This window comes from Dama dama, chromosome 3, assembly GCF_033118175.1.
Source record: "Dama dama isolate Ldn47 chromosome 3, ASM3311817v1, whole genome shotgun sequence".
In the NCBI taxonomy this organism is placed as follows: domain Eukaryota; kingdom Metazoa; phylum Chordata; class Mammalia; order Artiodactyla; family Cervidae; genus Dama; species Dama dama.
In genome coordinates, this window is record NC_083683.1 from 39,215,623 (window position 1) to 39,235,750 (window position 20,128).

At 40.5% G+C, this 20,128-nt stretch overlaps 1 protein-coding gene and 1 non-coding gene across 2 annotated transcripts in view; both read left to right on the forward strand.

The window, feature by feature from the left end:
* Positions 1-20,128, forward strand: part of PLEKHG7 (pleckstrin homology and RhoGEF domain containing G7) — an 86,261-nt gene that overhangs the window by 39,295 nt on the left and 26,838 nt on the right. The window contains exons 7-9 of the mRNA XM_061133142.1: positions 601-696; positions 1,551-1,652; positions 5,013-5,126. Coding sequence (XP_060989125.1) covers positions 601-696; positions 1,551-1,652; positions 5,013-5,126 — 312 coding nt within the window. The remainder of the gene's footprint in view (positions 1-600; positions 697-1,550; positions 1,653-5,012; positions 5,127-20,128) is intronic.
* On the forward strand, positions 962-1,065 carry LOC133049282 (U6 spliceosomal RNA). Its single transcript, XR_009691282.1, has one exon. It is a non-coding gene; the product is annotated as a U6 spliceosomal RNA (small nuclear RNA).

Sequence of the window (20,128 nt, forward strand, 5' to 3'; positions counted from 1 at the left end):
TCTTTAGTTTATTGAGTGAGGGACAGGTTATCTGTAAGGATTGTAGTTTTTTCTTGACTTGCTGTAGGAAAACATCGATCAATTAACAGTAACATAAAGCCTCTCTTAATGTTTTCATTAATATTTAATGGCTTTATACAAATCTAAACATCTTACCAGTTATTGGATATTCACTCATTAGTTCTCTTTTCAATTTCCTGAAAGTAAAGGACATTCAAGTCTTTTGCAGAGAAAGAATAAATAAAAACTGAGAATGAATGTTGTTTTGGTCTCAAGTAAGTGCTGCTGGCAAGAAGAGAACCTTGGAAATTTCTTTGGCACTGGGAGGAGAGAAAGCTTGCTTGAACAAATTATATTCTACAGGAATGTTGTTAGGGCTCACACGGCAACGACTGCTTCATACGGAAGAGCACATTTCCCATATGTTCTATGGAGCTTAAATGTCATCATTTGTGTTTAGCACAATTCCTAACCATTGAAAATACTTATCTCTAAGTTGTTTTGTAAAATTATACTCAGGAGGTTTATGTTTAATGTTCTTGCAAAGGGCAAATATCAAAATTGAAAAGCAAAAAGTAATGTGTGTTTATTTCTTTTAAGATCTTCATGAATACATTAAAATATCTACAGACTCACGAATATCTCCTGGATGTGGATTTATGGAGACTTTTTGCAAACCTGGAGGAGCTAAGTCAGGTGAGCCAAAGTAGGAAGATTCCAGTAGCCATGTTTTAAAAATCACCAGGGGACCATGAAAATTTATGCCTGTCTCTTTTTGTGGTTTGTATTCCATGTTAACGTATGGAATATGGTTTTTTTCCATATTTCTTCTCCATGTAATCTTATGGTCAGGAGTTCAGGTTAATAAGAAGGAAATCTTTCCAATAGATTGCAAGCCATCAGTTAGCCTTCAATAACATTTTTTAAAATTCTTCTGTGGTTATTTAAGAAAATAATCAGAATGCTCACTTCAGCAGCACTTGTACTAAAGTTGGAATGAGACAAAGATTAGCATGGATTCTGTGCAAGAATGACACACAGATTCAGGATATGTTCCATGTTTTTTCTAGAATACAAGTTCTGGAACACCTTCTAGAAGTACATACCTTCTAGTGTATCCTCAGAAACCCATCTTGTTTACCGTTTTCTCCAGAAGACCTCAGACAGTGCCTTGTGCATAGAAGGACTCAATAAGTAATGTTGGGTACATGAGTTTCCTCAATAAATAATGTTGAATACAAAGAAAGAGAAAAACATATTCCTAAGTGCTCCATCATCATAAATGACTAGTCTCAAATGAATGTTCTTTATCACGTGTATTATAAATAAAAGCCATCTTTCCTCTAAAAAGGAAGCGAAGAGAGATACTACAGGAATTCATTTATAAGAAAATATATTAGAGAGTAGAGGAAAATAAATCTTTAAATTTTGCCAGGGAGATAAATTGGAAGTAGGAAGCATCTGCAGGAACAAAATTTGAAGTTCCACAGATATTTATTTCTTACCCCTGCAAGTGTGCCTACTCTGTTTTCCTTTCTCCCTGGCCCTAGACAAGCTTTGGTTTTGTGAACAGTCTTTTCCGTATCTTCAAGGACTACGTTGACACTTGTGAGACTTCACCATCGTTGGATTTTATTTCCGTGCTCACAAAGGTAAAATCCTCTTTGGGGTATCTCAGCTTCTGTGTGATAAATTCACCCACCTCTCAGGATGATTGTTTATATTTCCTCGACCGTCGTCATCATTGTTATTTCTGGGAAAGTTCTGCCAACACCCTCCCACAAGGGAACCATCCCTTTCTCCACCAATCAACATTTTCAAAAATAAATTGCAGATTCTCTTTTTCCATTGTTATCTCTCCTGTGTGAGTTTTACTAATACAAAATCTGCATGCATGGAAAAGCCATTTCCAAGTCTGTTTTTCAAATGACTTCAATTTAAAGCAATATTCACAGCAATAGTTTGTGCGGGCTAATTACATGGTTCAGTAGTTGTTCTAACAAAAGTGCCAGGCTTTCTGAAAGGAATAAAATAAACCTTCAAATCCATCAGCACCCTTAATAAGACTTCTGTGTATTAAAGGGGGAGAAAGGAGGAAGACTTGTACCCCTGGTCTGATAAATGCTATCTTTTTCCTTGAGTAGATAATTTGAACTTTCTCCCCTACTTTGAGCTTTTGAATCCTGTTTCTACCTATCGTCATTTAGCAAGATTTAAGTTGTTGTAATCCATTTTTTAAAATATAGATAAAGATGTATTGACTTGTAAAAATTATACTCAGGTTTATGTTTAATGTTCTTGCAAAGGGCAAGTATCAAAATTGAAAAGCAAAAAGTAGTGTGCATTACGAAGTACTTACGTGTGGGGCTGATAACCTGTATGTGATAATGTGCAGAATTAGACATGCCCCTTACTTTGGGGGAGTTTTCATTCTAGTGGGAAAGAATCAACTAACGACACCAATGATTATATAGTAAAATTGAGATCAGTGCTGGGGAAAAAAGATACATAGATATTATGAAAGGAAACTTCTAGTTTGGGGCAGATGGTGAGGTAGTTACAGCTAGGAAATTCTTCCTGAGGCAGTGATGCTTGAGGTAAGATATGAACAAGGACTATTTAAGAAGGCAGAACAAGCAGAAAACTGGGCATAAAGTGGGGACATCCTTCAGTGAACTCTGAAAGCAGATTAGAACAAGAAAAGCTTTGAAAAACAGGAGAAAGAATGTCAAGTATTGGAAATTAGCTAAAATCTCAGGATCTCCCAATTCCTTTAGAGTCAGAAATTATTTTTTTCGGACCGTTGCATGCTACACATTTTTTATTTTTGTCAGACAAAGGGCAGAGCCCTTAGTAAGTTAGGTAATGAGCATGATTGTTTGGATGTGTGTTGGTTCAGGGTCTGACATCCCCTTGGTTTTCTTGATAATTTTTGTACTCCATCAAGGGTTAGGACAACTGGTAGCCTCTCTCCACTTGGCTCCTTGGACTGACCTGGTCCATCTCCTTGGACTAACCTGGCCATACTCCTCTAATGGTAATGAGAAGAAGCACAAAAGAGCATCAGCACCCATTATAGATCCAAGTATATCATTCCTCTGCTGGTCTTGGAGGATCTCCAAGGGTGAGGGGTAGCTGCGGCTCTCTCTTGGGACACAGATGCTGTGGCAGACATATCCGGGAGTATCCATCTGAAGGCTGACATCTTGCTTGGGACATTAGCAACAAGACCTGGCCCCCTAAAAATAATTTTTAATTCAGTTTTTAGTGAATAGTCTGAAGAAATACCAACTTTTCATCAAAACACCTAAGTAGTCTATCTTAGTCTGTTTAGGCTCTGTGTAACAAAGTGCCACAAACTGGGTAGTTTGTAAACACCAGAAATCAATCTCTAACTGTTCTAGAGGGTGGACATCCAATACCGTGGTAGCAGCCGGTATTGTGAGGGCCCTCCTCTGGTCACAGGCTTCTCAATGTATTCTTCACATAGCAGAGAGGGCCAGACAACTCCGTCCGGGGTCTCTTTTGTAAGGGCATTCATTTCATTCATGGAGGCTCCACCTTTGGGACCTCATCATCTCTGGAAGGGTCCGCCTCCTCCAATACCATCACCTTGGGGATTAGGATTCAGCATTTGAATTTGAGGGGGACACAGCTGTTCAGACCATAGTATACATGTCCTTATAGCCTAGTAAAGCATGGACTCTTCACTGAAAGTCTATAGTGATAGCCATATATGAATGCTTCCTGATATGTTGCACATGTGCAAAGATGGGCTGCAAAACTTTCTCCTAAATTTAAAAAGGCCTGTGTCAGGTTAAATTCAGTTGTGCCATGGAAAGAAACCTCAAATCTCAGTGGCTTGATTCACATCTCACTCACACTGTGTTCCTGCTTTGTCATTGTCCTCACTCTGGGACCCCTGCTGAAGGAGCAGCCACCATCTGCAGTGTCACCATGTCTCCAGGGCAAAGACATAAAAGACTGAGGCAGAATGCTCACTGACTCTTCAAGTTACTAGCATATCTGTTCACATTCATCAGCCTCAGAAAGTCCCATGACCAGGCCTACCCTCAGTGGTAATTTAGGTAATGTGAATGTGTATAGTTACACACTGGCCACCTGCCTTATTCTAATATAAATTTGATGTGGCTTAAGAATGTGTAGTCATTATAGCAAGAAGACATTATATAAGAATAGTGAAGAAAGGGAAAGGCAAGTGTCAGATTAGGTAAAAGAAGGACATAAAATGCTCGCTATGAAACAGTAGATTTAATGAGGTGCCCCAGATTTGACTGTTTTTTAGAAGCTGGCAGGAGAATTCAGTTTATGGATATTTTTGCAGAAGATTTGATGAAAAGTTAGATGTTGTTACTTTAATCACATACTATGAACACAGGCTGAGGCAATGTCTGTTACCAGGTATCATGCAGCCTGTGTAGGCCTCAACAAAGCATAAGTACAAGTAAAGGGTGAATTAAATCAAGATGTCCCAAATAGTATTTTTTTTTTAAATACAGGCAAAAAAAGGCAATTTACTGAGGAGTTACTGTTGTTCAGTCACTAAGTTGTGTCTAACTCTTTGCAACCCCATGAACTGCAGCATGCCAAGCTTCCCTGTCCTTCACTATCTTCTGAGTTTGCTCAAACTCATGACCATTGAATCTGTGATGCCATCCAACCATCTCGTCCTCTGTCACCCCCTTTCCTCCTGCCTTCAATCTTTCCCAGCATCAGGGTCTTTTCCAGTGAGTTGGCTCTGCATCAGGTAGCCAGAGTACTGGAGCTTCAGCTCCAGCATCAAGCTTTCCAGTTGAGGAGTTAGTGGTTTATTATGGGGCTACCATTTTTTAATAGTGTTTATTTTGATGATCACCTGTTTGTCTCCATGCATACATGGTTGATAATGGTGTGTCCCCAACTTTCCCTGCTTTGGTTACTGATAAAAGTGAAGAGAAGGTCTCTCTGTGCTTTTCATCCATTCACTCTCCCGTGCCCTTCTCCTCTTGCAGTATTTCCGAGGTAGCCTGTGTCAGAGCCACCAGACCTACTGCCTGAACTACTCGGCCGCTGTCTTTTATCTTGAGAGCCTGAAGCAGAGACATGACTTTGGAATTTATTTAAAAGTAAAGTACCTTTTTCTTTTATATTTTTCCTGAGACTCTTTGGCTATAACAGATACTAGGAACTATTAGACCCAAATTAAATGGAACAGGAGGGAAATAAGTGATCAGGCATACATTTTAACTGCAAACCTGCTTTCTGTAGGAACACATCATCCACTGCAGCATTAGGATTTTAAATAGTGTTTATCTGGAAACATTGTATCACTTAATGTCCCTCCTGACATTTTAACTGGGGATTTAAAATGTTTTATTTGTCCACTGGTTTGTTTTTAGAAGAAATTGGTGAGAAAACTACAAGTAAGGATTGAGGCTTTATTTGTGATACACATCTGGGTCTTATAGGATTTGGTCCCAGCAAGGTCCTATTGCCCAAAAGCTTGGTGCACCATTTCTATTGTATTCTACGTAAGTGGCGTCTCCTAGAGAACATCATAGCACACAGTGTAAATGCTGCCCCTGAAGTTGTCCAGCATGGCAGCCGTGGGTCCCACGCGTTATTCAGTTCAGTCACTCAGTCGTGTCCAACTCTTTGCAACCTCATGGACTGCAGCACGCCAGGCTTCCCTGTCCATCACCAACTCACGGAACCTATTCAAAGTCATGTCCATCGTGTCGGTGATGCCATCCAACCATCTCATCTTCTGTCGTCCCCTTCTCCTCCTGCCTTAAATCTTTCCAAGCATCAGGATCTTTTCTAGTGAGTTGGTTCTTCGCATCAGATAGTCAAAGTATTGGAGTTTCAGCTGCAGCATCAGTCCTTCCAATGAATATCAGGACTGATTTCTTTAAGGATGGATGGTTGGATCTCCTTGCTGTCCAGGGGACTCTCAAGAGTCTTCTCCAACACCACAGTTCAACAGCAGCAATTCCTCAGTGCTCAGCTTTCTTTATAGTCCAACTCTCACATCCATTCATGACTACTAGAAAAACCATAGCCTTGACTAGATGGACCTTTGTTGGCAAAGTGATGTCTCTGCTTTTTAATATGCTGTCTAGATTGGTCATAGCTTTTCTTCCAAGTAGCAAGCGTATTTAATTTCATGGCTGCAGTCACTATCTGCAGTGATTTTGGAGCCCAAGAAAATAAAGTTTGACACTGTTTCCCCATCTATTTTCCATGAAGTGATTGGACCAGATACCATGATCTTTGTTTTCTGAATGTTGAGTTTTAAGCCAACTTTTTCACTCTCCTCTTTCACTTTCATCAAGAGTCTCTTTAGTTCTTCTTCGCTTTCTGCCATTAGGGTGGTGTCATCTGCATTTCTGAGGTTATTGATATTTCTCCCAACAATCTTGATTTCAGCTTGTGCTTCATCCACCTCAGCCATTTCACATGATGTACTCTGCATATAAGTTAAGTAATCAGGGTTACAATATACATCCTTGACATGCTCCTTTCCCGATTTGGAACCAGTCTGTTCTTCCATGTCTAGTTCTAACTATTTCTTCTTGACCTGAATACAGATCAGGTGGTCTGTTCAGGTGGCAGGTCAGGTGGTCTGGTATTCCCATCTCTTGAAGAATCTTCCACAGTTTATTGTGATCCACATAGTCAAAGGCTTTGGCATAGTCAATAAAGCAGAAATAGATGTTTTTCTGGAACTCTCTAGCTTTTCTGATGATCCAACAGATGTTGGCAATTTGATCTCTGGTTCCTCTGCCTTTTCTAAAACCAGCTTGAACATCTGGAAATTCACAGTTGACGTACTGTTAAAGCCTGGCTTGGAGAATTTTGAGCATTACTTTGATAGCGTGTGAGGTGAGGGTAGTTGTGAGGTAATTTGAACATTCTTTAGCATTGCCTTTCTTTGGAATTGGAATGAAAACTGACTTTTTCCAGTCCTGTGGCCACTGCCGAGTTTTCCTAATTTGCTGGCATATTGAGTGCAGCACTTTCACAGCATGATCTTTTAGGATTTGAAATAGCTCAACTGGAATTCCATCACCTCGACTAGCTTTGTTCATAGTGATGCTTCCTAATATGAAAAGGAGTACGTCAAGGTTGTGTATTGTCACCCTGCTTATTTAACTTATATGCAGAGTACATCATGAGAAACGCTGAGCTGGAAGAAGCACAAGCTGGAATCAAGATTGCCGGGAGAAATATCAATAACCTGAGATATGCAGATGACACCACCCTTATGGCAGAAAGTGAAGAGGAACTAAAAAGCCTCCTAATGAAGTGAAAAGAGGAGAGTGAAAAAGCTGGCTTAAAGCTCAACATTCAGAAAACTAAGATCATGGCATCTGGTCCCATCACCTCATGGGAAATAGACGGGGATACAGTGGAAACAGTGTCAGACTTTATTTTTTTGGGTTCCAAAATCACTGCAGATGGTGATTGCAGCCATGAAATTAAAAGACACTTACTCCTTGGAAGGAAAGTTATGACCAACCTAGATAGCATATTAAAAAGCAGAGACATTATTTTGCCCTCAAAGGTCCATCTAGTCAAGGCTATGGTTTTTCCAGTGGTCATGTATGGATGTGAGAGTTGGATGGTGAAGAAAGCTGAGCGCTGAAGAATTGATGCTTCTGAACTGTGGTGTTGGAGAAGACTATTGAGAGTCCCTTGGACTGCAAGGAGATCCAACCAGTCCATTTTTTTTTTTTCATTTATTTTTATTAGTTGGAGGCTAATTACTTTACAGTATTGTAGTGGTTTTTACCATAAATTGACATGAATACACATGCCATGGATTTACATGTGTTCCCCATCCTGAACCCCCCTCCCACCTCCCTCCCCATCCCATCCCTCTGGGTTATCCAAGTGCACCAGTCCCGAGCACTTGTCTCATGCATCCAACCTGGACCGGCGATCTGTTTCACACTTGATAATATACATATTTCAATGCTGTTCTCTCAGATCATCCCACCCTCACCTTCTCCCATAGAGTCCAAAAGCCTGTTCTATACATCTGTGTCTCTTTTTCTGTCTTGCATATAGGGTTATCGTTACCATCTTTCTAAATTCCATATATATGCATTAGTATACTGTATTGGTGTTTATCTTTCTGGCTTACTTCACTCTGTATAATGGGCTCCAGTTTTATCCATCTCATTAGAACTGATCAAATGTATTCTTTTTAATGGCTGAGTAATATTCTATTGTGTATATGTACCACAGCTTTCTTATCCATTTGTCTGCTGATGGGCATCTAGGTTGTTTCCATGTTCTGGCTATTATAAACAGTGCTGCGATGAACATTGGGGTGCACGTGTCTCTTTCAGATCTGGTTTCCTCAGTGTGTATGCCCAGAAGTGGGATTGCTGGGTCATATGGCAGTTCTATTTCCAGTTTTTTAAGAAATCTCCACACTGTTCTCCATAGTGGCTGTACTAGTTTGCATTCCCACCAACAGTGTAAGAGGGTTCCCTTTTCTCCACACCCTCTCCAGCATTTATTGCTTGTAGACTTTTGGATAGCAGCCATCCTGACTGGCATGTAATGGTACCTCACTGTGGTTTTGATTTGCATTTCTCTGATAATGAGTGATGTTGAACATCTTTTCATGTGTTTGTTAGCCATCTGTATGCCTTCTTTGGAGAAATGTCTGTTTAGATCTTTGGCCCATTTTTTTGATTGGTTATTTATTTTTCTGGAATTGAGCTGCAGGAGTTGCTTGTATATTTTTTAGATTAATCCTTTGTTTCTTCGTTTCCTATTATTTTCTCCCATTCTGAAGGCTTTCTTTTCACCTTACTTATAGTTTCCTTTGTAGTGCAAAAGCTTTTAAGTTTCATTAGGTCCCATTTGTTTATTTTTGCTTTTATTTCCAATATTCTTGGAGGTGGGTCATAGAGGATCCTGCTGTGATTTATGTCGGAGAGTGTTTTGCCAATGTTCTCTTCTAGGAGTTTTCTAGTTTCTGGTCTTACATTTAGATCTTCAATCCATTTTGGGTTTATTTTTGTGTATAGTTTTAGAAAGTGTTCTAGTTTCATTCTTTTACAAGTGATTGACCAGTTTTTCCAGTACCACTTGTTAAAGAGGTTGTCTTTTTTCCATTGTATATGCTTGCCTCCTTTGATAAGGTGTCCATAGGTACGTGGATTTATCTCTGGGCTTTCTATTCTGTTCCATTGATCTATATTTCTGTCTTTGTGCCAGTACCATACTGTCTTGATGACTGTGGCTTTGTAGTATAGTGTGAAGTCAGGCAGGTTGATTCCTCCAGTTCCATTCTTCTTTCTCAAGATTGCTTTGGCTATTCGAGGTTTTTTGTATTTCCATACAAATTGTGAAATTATTTGTTCTAGTTCTGTGAAGAATACTGTTAGTAGCTTGATAGGGATTGCATTGAATCTATAGATTGCTTTGGGTCGTATACTCCTTTTCACAATATTGATTCTTCCAATCCATGAACACAGTATATTTCTCCATTTATTTGTGTCCTCTTTGATTTCTTTCATCAGTGTTTTATAGTTTTCTATGTATAGGTCTTTTGTTTCTTTAGGTAGATATACTCCTAAGTATTTTATTCTTTTTGTTGCAGTGATGAATGGTATTGTTTCCTTAATTTCTCTTTCTGTTTTCTCATTGTTAGTGTATAGGAATGCAAGGGATTTCTGTGTGTTAATTATATATCCTGCAACTTTACTATATTCATTGATTGACTCTAGTAATTTTCTGGAAGAGTCTTTAGGGTTTTCTATGTAGAGAATCATGTCATCTGGAAACAGAGTTTCACTTCTTCTTTTCCTATCTGGATTCCTTTTATTTCTTTTTCTGCTCTGATTGCTGTGGCCAACACTTCCAAAACTATGTTGAATAGTAGTGGTGAGAGTGGGCACCCTTGTCTTGTTCCTGACTTTAGGGTAAATGCTTTCAATTTTTTACCATTGAGGATAATGTTTGCTGTGGGTTTGTCATATATAGCTTTTATTATGTTGAGGTATGTTCCTTCTATTCCTGCTTTCTGGAGAGTTTTAATCATAAATGGATGTTGAATTTTGTCAAAGGCTTTTTCTGCATGTATTGAAATAATCATATGGTTTTTATCTTTAAATTTGTTAATGTGGTGTATTACATTGATTTGCGGATATTAAAGAATCCTTGCATTCCTGGGATAAAGCCCACTTGGTCATGATGTATGATGTTTTTAATATGTCGTTGGATTCTGTTTGCTAGAATTTTGTTAAGGATTTTTGCATCTATGTTCATCAGTGATATTGGCCTGTAGTTTTCTTTTTTTGTGGCATCTTTGTCTGGTTTTGGAATTAGGGTGATGGTGGCCTCATAGAATGACTTTGGAAGTTTACCTTCTTCTGCAATTTTCTGGAAGGGTTTGAGTAAGATAGGTGTTAGCTCTTCTCTAAATTTTTGGTAGAATTCAGCTGTGAAGCCATCTGGTCCTGGGCTTTTGTTTGCTGGAAGATTTCTGATTACAGTTTTGATTTCCATGCTTGTGATGGGTCTGTTAAGATCTTCTATTTCTTTCTGGTTCTGTTTTGGAAGGTTATACTTCTCTAAGAATTTGTCCATTTCTTCCAAGTTGTCCATTTTATTGGCATAGAGCTGCTGGTAGTAGTCTCTTATGATCCTTCATATTTCAGTGTTGTCTGTTGTGATCTCTCCATTTTCATTTCTAAGTTTGTTGATTTGGTTCTTCTCCCTTTGCCTCTTAATGAGTCTGGCTAACGGTTTGTCAATTTTGTTTATCTTTTCAAAACACTAGCTTTTAGCTTTGTTGATTTTTGCTATGGTCTCTTTTGTTTCTTTTGCATTTATTTCTGCCCTAATTTTTAAGATTTCTTTCCTTCTATTAACCGTGGGGTTCTTCATTTCTTCCTTCTCTAGTTGCTTTAGGTGTAGAGTTAGGTTATTTATTTGTCTTTTTTTCTTGTTTCTTGAGGTAGGCCTGTAATGCTATCAATCTTCCCCTTAGCACTGCTTTTTACAGTGTCCCATAGGTTTTGGGTTGTTGTGTTTTCATTTTCATTCGTTTCCATGCATATTTTGATTTCTTTTTTAACTTCTTCTATGATTTGTTTGTTATTCAGAAGCATGTTATTTAGCCTCCATATGTTTGAATTTTTAATAGTTTTTTTTTCCTGTAATTGAGATCTAATCTTACTGCGTTGTGGTCAGAAAAGATGACTGGAATGATTTCAATTTTTTGAATTTACCAAGGCTAGATTTATGGCCCAGGATGTGATCTGTTCTGGAGAAGGTTCCGTGTGCACTTGAGAAAAAGGTGAAATTGATTGTTTTGGGGTGAAATGTCCTATAGATATCAATTAGGTCTAGCTGGTCCATTGTGTCATTTAAAGTTTGCGTTTCCTTGTTAATTTTCTGTTTAGTTGCTCTATCCATAGGTGTGAGCGGGGTATTAAAGTCTCCCACTATTATTGTGTTATTGTCAATTTCCCCTTTCATACTCATTAGCGTTTGCCTTACATATTGCAGTGCTCCTATGTTGGGTGCATATATATTTGCAATTGTTATATCTTCTTCTTGGATTGATCCTTTGATCATTATGTAGTGTCCTTCTTTGTCTCTTTTCACAGCCTTTGTTTTAAAGTCTATTTTATCTGATATGAGTATTGCGACTCCTGCTTTCTTTTGGTCTCTGTTTGTGTGAAATATTTTTTTCCAGCCCTTCACTTTCAGTCTGTATGTGTCCCTTGTGAGGTGGGTCTCTTGTAGACAGCATATATAGGGGTCTTGTTTTTTTATCCATTCAGCCAGTCTTTGTCTTTTGGTTGGGGCATTCAACCCATTTACATTTAAGGTAATTATTAATAGGTATGGTCCCGTTGCCATTTACTTTGTTGTTTTGGGTTCACGTTTATACAACCTTTCTGTGTTTCCTGTCTAGAGAAGATCCTTTAGCATTTGTTGAAGAGCTGGTTTGGTGGTGCTGAATTCTCTCAGCTTTTGCTTATCTGTAAAGCTTTTGAATTCTCCTTCATATCTGAATGAGATCCTTGCTGGATACAGTAATCTGGGTTGTAGGTTATTCTCTTTCATTACTTTAAGTATGTCCTGCCATTCCCTTCTGGCCTGAAGGGTTTCTATTGATAGATCAGCTGTTATCCTTATGGGAATCCCCTTGTGTGTTATTTGTTGTTTCTCCCTTGCTGCTTTTAATATTTGTTCTTTATGTTTGATCTTTGTTAATTTGATTAATATGTGTCTTGGGGTGTTTTGCCTTGGGTTTATCCTGTTTGGGACTCTCTGGGTTTCTTGGACTTGTGTGACTATTTCCTTCCCCATTTTAGGGAAGTTTTCAGCTATTATCTCCTCGAGTATTTTCTCATGGCCTTTCTTTTTGTCTTCTTCTTCTGGGACTCCTGTGATTCGAATGTTGGGGCATTTCGCATTGTCCCAGAGGTCCCTGAAGTTGTCCTCATTTCTTTTGATTCTTTTTTCTTTTTTCCCCTCTGCTTCATTTATTTCCACCATTTTATCTTCTACCTCACTTATCCTATCTTCTGCCTCCGTTATTCTACTGTTGGTTCCCTCCAGAGTGTTTTTTTATCTCATTTATTCCACTATTCATTTTTAATTGACTCTTTTTTATTTCTTCTAGATCCTTGTTAAACATTTCTTGCATTTTCTCAATCTTTGTCTCCACGCTATTTATCTGTAACTCCATTTTGTTTTCAAGATTTTGGATCATTTTTATTATTATTCTTCTAAATTCTTTTTCAGGTAGATTCCCTATCTCCTCCTCTTTTATTTGGCTTGGTGGGCATTTTTCATGTTCCTTTACCTGCTGGGTATTTCTCTGCCTTTTCATCTTGTTTAGATTGCTGTGTTTGGGGTGGCCTTTCTGTATTCTGGAGGTCTGTGGTTCCTTTTTATTGTGGAGGTTTCTCCCAGTGGGTGGGGTTGGACAATTGGCTTGTCAAGATTTCCTGGTTAGGGAAGCTTGTGTCAGTGTTCTGGTGGATTTCTTCTCTCTGGAGTGCAATGGAGTCCCCAGTAATGAGTTTTGAGATGGGTCTATGGGTTTGGTGTGACTTTGGGCAGCCTGTATGTTGACGCTCAGGGCTCTGTTCCTGTGTTGCTGAAAAATTTGCGTGGTATGTCTTGCTCTGGAACTTATTGGCTCTTGGTTGGTGGTTGGTTTCAGTGTAGGTATGGAGGCTTTTGGATGGTCTCTTATTACTTAATGTTCCCCGTAGTCAGGAGTTTTCTGGTGTTCTCAGATTTTGGGCTTAAGTCTCCTGCCTCTGGATTTCAGTCTTATTCTTCCAGTAGCCTCAAGACTTCTCCAACTATACAGCACTGATAATAAAACTTCTAGGTTAATGGTGAAAAGATTCTCCACTGTGAGGGACACCCAGAGAGGTTCACAGAGTTACATGAAGAAGAGGAGAGGGAGGAAGGAGATAGAGATGAGCAGGAGGAGAAAAAGGGGGACTCAAGAGGAGAGAGACAGATCTACACGGTTCTCTGTTCCCAAAGTGTTCTCTGTAGCCCAGAACACCCACAGAGATTCACAGAATTGGATTGGGAAGAGAAGGGGGAGGGAGGAAATAGAGGTGATCTGGGGGAGAAAAAGGAGAGTCAAAAGGAGGAGAGAGTAATCAACACACTCCTGAGTAAAAATGGGTACTGAATGTTGGATTCTTAAATGTCCAAAATTGATATCAAATACTGAAAAACAAAGATTAAAAATCTGGAGTAGAGGTTAGACTCTTAAAAATACAATATTAAAAACAAAAACACAAATTTAAGAAATATATATGAAGTTTGCTTTAAAAGTAGGGGGTTTTTTTGCAAGGTTATAGTGGGTTATGAAAATGAAAATTAAGGAGTAATAGAATAGTAATAGAGGACTTAAAAATTTTTTTTTAATTTAAAAAAAGAAAAAAATTTTTTTAGTTAAAAAAAAATTGTAAAAATATATCTAGGAATTTCTCTGGAGCTGTTGCGGGCAGTGTGTGTTCGGTTCACTCTCAGATAGCTCCTAGTTCCAGCTTACACTTCTCGATATCTATAGGCCCCTTCCAGGGTAGTCGGTGTTAACTACAGGGATTTTAATCTGTTGCACCTGTCACTTCTGAAGCGGTTCCCTTTGTTTATTTGGCTTCTGCTTGCAGGTCTCTTCAGTGTCTAATTTCCGCCCTGACACAGGCGGACGGAGGTGGTCTCTTGTTTAGTTTGCTTGTTCAGTCATGCTGTGGGGGAGGGAGGGGCGCTGCAGGCAGATGTCACTGGCATGTGTGGGGAGCACTTGCAGTGTTCTGGCCACACTGGGTTTGCCCCCGCTCACAGCGTATGTGCTCTCCCCGTCTACACTGCTCAGGCTCCAGGCTGCTCTCCAGGGAGCAGGCCCTGAGTTGTGTGCACTTCTCAGGCCTAAGTCGCTCAGGTTCCAGTTTTCGGGTACTCCAGAAAAGCACAGACTTGGCTGGGCCTGCGTTTTGTGCCTTCCCTGGCCGAGCGGCTCAGGCAGCCAGGAGCTTGACGGGCGCACTCTCCCCAGGTGCGGTGCACCTTATCCCCTCCGCAGTCCCAGCTTCAGTTCCGGGCACGCCAGTCGGGTGCGTGCACCTTGTGTCTCTTCTGGGGAGCTGGACCCTAGCTGCAACCCTCCCGGTGGATGTCAACCATCCACAATCTCAGGAAGTCTTTGGTTATAAACTGGGAGCCTGTTTGCTGCTTGGTAGGGGATGCTGTCTCTGGGGCCGAGTTTGCCCCTTTCCCCTCCCCCCTGCCTCTGGCGGGGGATGGGCCAGTCCACTGCCAGCTAGCTCTTCTCTGGAATTGCTCAGTCCTTCCTTTGTTCTGCAAATGGACTGGCAGTGTGTTAGGTTAGCGCTTTTCACAGGTTAATTTTCTCTCTCTTGCTATCCCACAGTTTAAGTTACTATCTCACGTAAGCTCCCTCCAATTGCTCCCAGGGCCTTCGGGCCCGGTCCTTACCCTAAGCAATGCCGCCTGCTCCTCTCCATTCTGCCCCCACTTGCTGGTGGCAGATGCGGGCGTCTGGGGTACTTTTCTGCTGGGAGTTGCTTTTAGGCATGTAATCTGTGGGTTTTATTTATTTTTCCTCCCCGGTAGGTTGCCCTCTGAGATTCAAAAACTTCCCCCAGACCCGCCAGTGAGAGGGTTTCCTGGTGTTTGAAAACTTCCTCTATTAAGACTCCCTTCCCGGGACGGGTCTCCATACCTAACTCTTTTGTCTCTCTTTTTATCTTTTATATTTTGTCCTACCTCCTTTTGAAGACAATGGGCTGCTTTTCTGGGCACCTGATGTCCTCTGCTAGCGGTCAGTTGTTTTGTGGAGTTTGCTCAGCGTTCAGATGTTCTTTCGATGAATTTGTAGGGGAGAAAGTGGTCTCCCCGTCCTATTCCTCCGCCATCTTAGCTCCTCCCCCAACCAGTCCATTCTAAAGGAGATCAGTCCTGGGTTTTCATTGGAAGGACTGATGCTGAAGCTGAAACTCCAATACTTTGGCCACCTCATGCGAAGAGGTGACTCATTGGAAAAGACTGATGTTGGGAGGGATTGGGGGCAGGAGGAGAAGGGAACAACAGAGAATGAGATGGCTGGATGGCATCACCGACTTGTTGGACATGAGTTTGGGTAAACTCCGGGAGTTGGTGATGGACAGGGATGCCTGGCATGCTGCAATTCATGGAGTCACAAAGAGTCAGACACGACTGAGCGACTGAACTGAGCGCTTCCTAAGGCCCACTTGACTTTGCATTCCAGTATGTCTGGCTCTAGGTGAGTGATCACACCATCGTGGTTATCTGGGTCATGAAGATCTTTTTTGTATAGTTCTTCTGTGTATTCTTGCCACCTCTTCTTAATATATTCTGCTTCTGTTAGGTCCATACCATTTCTGTCCTTTATTGTGGCCATCTTCGCATGAAATATTCCCTTGATAGCACTAATTTTCTTAAAGAGATCTCTAGTCTTTCCCATTCTGTTGTTTTCGTCTATTTATTTGCATTGATCACGTAAGAAGGCTTTCTTAACTCTCCTTGCTATTCTTTAGAACTCTGCATTCAAACAGGTGTATCTTTCCTTTTCTCTTTTGCCTTTAGCTTCTCTTCTTTTCTCAGCTATTTGTAAGGCCTCGTCAGACAACCGTTTTGCCTTTTTGCATTTTTTGAGGAGGGGGGATAGTCTTGATCACTGCCTCCTATACAATGTCAGGAACCTCTGTCCATAGTTCTTCAGGCACTCTGTCTATCAGATATAACTGCTTGAATTTATTTCTCACTTCCACTGTATAATTGTAAGGAATTTTATTTAGGTCATACCTGAATGGTGTAGTGGTTTTCCCAGTTTCCTCAATTTAAGTCTTAATTTGGCAGCAAGGAGTTCATGATCTGAGCCACAGTCAGCTCCCGGTCTTGTTTTTGCTCACTGTATACAGCTTCTCCATCTTTGGCTGCAAAGAATATAATCAGATTTCGGTATTGACCATCTGGTGATGTCCATGTGTAGAATCTTCTCATGTGTTGTTGGAAGAGGGTATTTGCTATGACCAGTGCCTTCTCTTGGCAGAACTCTCTTAGCCTTTGCCCTGCTTCATTCTGTACTCCAAGGCCAAATTTGCCTGTTACTCCAGGTATTTCTTGACTCTACTTTTGCATTCTAGTCCCTTATAATGAAGAGGGCATCTTTTTTGGGTGTTAGTTCTAGAAAGTCTTGTAGAACCATTCAACTTCAGCTTTTCAGCATTACTGGTCAGAGCATAGACTTGGATTACCGTGATATTGAATGGTTTGCCTTGGAAATGAACAGAGATTATTCTGTCGTTTTTGAGACTGTATCCAGGTACAGGCATTTTGGACTCTTTTGTTGACTATGAGGGCTACTCCATTTCTTCTAAGGGACTCTTGCCCACCGTAGCAGATATAATGGTCATCTGAGTTAAATTCACCCATTTCAGAACAGATTATTTGTGCTCAGGACCTTCAGTGTTTGCAAATAAGCAAAACTGGAAAAATTTGTCCTCAACTTCTCTAGTTCCTTTGAACCACCTGCCCCCACCCCACTGGTTTTTTGGAGTTTGTTTTTTTGTTTTTTTTGGAGGGGGGGGGTTGACATATGTTTAGTCTGAACTGTACCTTTCAGTATTATGCCAGAACTCTTTTTATGACCCAAGAAAATGGTCCATGCCATTCCAGAAAGCCATGCAGCTGCAAGAAGCACCTGTCAGAGCATCACCTCAGAGCCATAGAAGGAAGAGCCACCACACAGAGCTCCCAATAACTTGTCGCTGTGAATCAGAGCATCTTTGCCATGGCCAGAATATGCCAGGAGACCAGGGTGCGGCATAAATGATGTTGGGAAGAGCCATGGCCCTATTTTAGTAGCTTTAGCCTTTCAGTGTTTTCTTTGCTACTCAAACCAAAACCTGAAAGCTCGTTAGATTTCATGCATAAACTTGTTGCAAAACTTGTCCCTGGAAGCTGGTGGATGAGACTCCTTGCCAGACTGGGGAGAATCTAGGTTCATTCCTCTCCCTCACAAGCCAGCACAAGGTTCAGACACTGTTTTCAAATAACTGTGGAAAGTCCCTTAACAATTGTGACACAGAAGTTTACATGTATGAGATACATATGGCATCCAAAGATATTTAGGAAAAAGAATGAAGGATGCACTGTTGTAGTGATAACATGTAATACTTTTATAAGCATCATGCTTTGCCAAGCACTTTCTCAAACATCCTTTTAAATCTTACCACAAATCTGTGAAGTTGATTACATTGTGTCCCCGCATGTCCCTGAGACTCAGAGAGGTTATGTGACCTTTGTAAGATCACAGGACCAATAGGTGGCAATAAAAGAACCTGGATAAAGGTCTTCAGGCAAAACACTCCAGTGCACTTTACTCTGGACTATTTACAGCTCCTCAGGCCTACTTCCTGTTGCAAAGGAACTGTTGGCATCATGAAACAAAGGTTGAAGGGTCAGGGACAGGCTTTGGGAGGGCTTGGAGGCAAATCTGTCTTCCACAGCCCCAGAGCACAGAACAAAACTTCATCACAGATAATTAATAATGATCATGTATAATAATTATACATACAATAGTAATGATACAAATACAAAAATGATAATACTAAAAGTGACTGGTTTGCAGGCTTTGGCTGTGGCCGGACACTGTGCTGCATGCTGATCGTCTCTGATTTCTCTGTCCGCACAATAACCCTGTAGGATTTGATGTGATCCTCATTTTTCAGGAGCTTAGAAGAATTCAGCAACTTGCTTAAAGTTTGTTCAGGGCAGGGGCAGGATTCAAATCTGTCAAGCTGACCACCTTTCTCCTAGGCTTTGATATAAACATTGTTAGAAAACTTACATCTTTGTGGGCTTCCCTGGTGGCTCAGACAATAAAGAATCTGTCTGCAATGTAGGAGACCCAGGTTCATTCTCTGGGTCGGGAAGATCCCTTGGAGAAGGGAATGGCCACTCACTCCAGTATTCTTGCCTGGAGAATTCCATAGACAGAGGAGCCTGGTGGGCTACAGTCCATGGGGGTCACAGAGTCAGACACAATTGAGCAACTAACACACTTGCACTTAATATCTTTGTCATTTTGTGGACTGCCTGGAATTGGGCTCTGATTGCACTGGGGTGAATTTACTCTCTACACCATGTGGGGCTGGTTTTTGCAAATATCTGTACATTATCTTTATAGGCATTGACAAGAGTAGAATTTCCCTCACTTTTTCAGAGTCAGTCAGAGTGATGCAGAGAAAGACACTGGGGGACTTCCCTGGTGGTCCAGTGGTTAAGAATCTGTCTGCCAATGCAGGGGACATAGGTTTGATCCCTGAACTGGGAAGATCCCACATGCCACAGGGCAACTAAGCCCACAGGCCAGAGGGCAACTGAGCCCAAGCTCCCTGGAGCCCATGCTCCACAAGAGAAGCCCCCCCAGTGAGAGGCCCATGCACAGCAACTAGAGACTAGCCCCTGCTTGCCACAGCTGGAGAAAGCCCACACAGTGCAACAAAGACACCCAAAAGAAGACACTCCAACACAGCCAAGAAAAGTCAGAAAACAAGACACTGGGAACTTGGTACCAGGGCTCTTAGTCTTTGCTCAGTTAGCAGTTGCCAACAAATCTGTCTGCTGTGGACTGAATATTCAAGACATGTCAGGCACTGTTGTCAGCACTGTGTGTGGATTATCTCCTTAAAATCTCTCAGCACCCAGTTAAGGCAACGCTTGTTATCCACATTTCACAGATGAGGTTTAGAGAACTTAAGTAAATTTCCCAAGTTCCCAAGAATAATGGGTGCCCAAGACCATGGTTGCATCCCACCACGACAGGAGAACGAGGTTTTATTTGGGCCCCTCAATCCATTTCACTCTTTCCCTGAACACATTGAATTTTTAATGATTTATACATAAATTATATCAATATAATTTTATAAATTATAAGATTTATGTGTAAATTTACTTTTTGCTTATTATATATAGTTTATTTACAATGTATTTCTGGTGTGCAGGAAAGTGATTCAGTTTTACATATATATAATACTTTTTCACATTCTTTTCTATTATAATTTATTATGAGATATTGAATATAGTATCCTGTGCTGCACAATAGGACCTTGTTGATTATCAAAGCTTATAAGTTTGATAAGGTCCCAATGGGTTTATTTTTGTTTTTATTTCTGTTGCTTTTCTGTTGCTTTAGGAGACTTGACCTAAGAAAACATTGTTACAATTTATATCAGAGAATCTTTTTCCTATGTTCTCTTTTAGGAGTTTTATGGTGTGCTGTCTTATATTTACTCTTTTTTTCCCTTATATTTAAGTCATTAAGCCATTTGAAGTTTATTTTTGTGTAGGGTGTAAGGCAGTATGCTAATCTCATTGATTTACATGTAGCTGTCCAGCTTTCCCAACACCATTTGCTGAAGAGATTATGTTTTCTCCATTGTATATTCTTGCCTCCTTTGTCAAAGAGTAATTGACCATAGGTGCATGGGTTTATTTCTGGGCTTTCTATCATGCTCCATTAATCAATGTATTTATTTTTGTGCCAGTACCATACTGTTTTGATGACTATAGC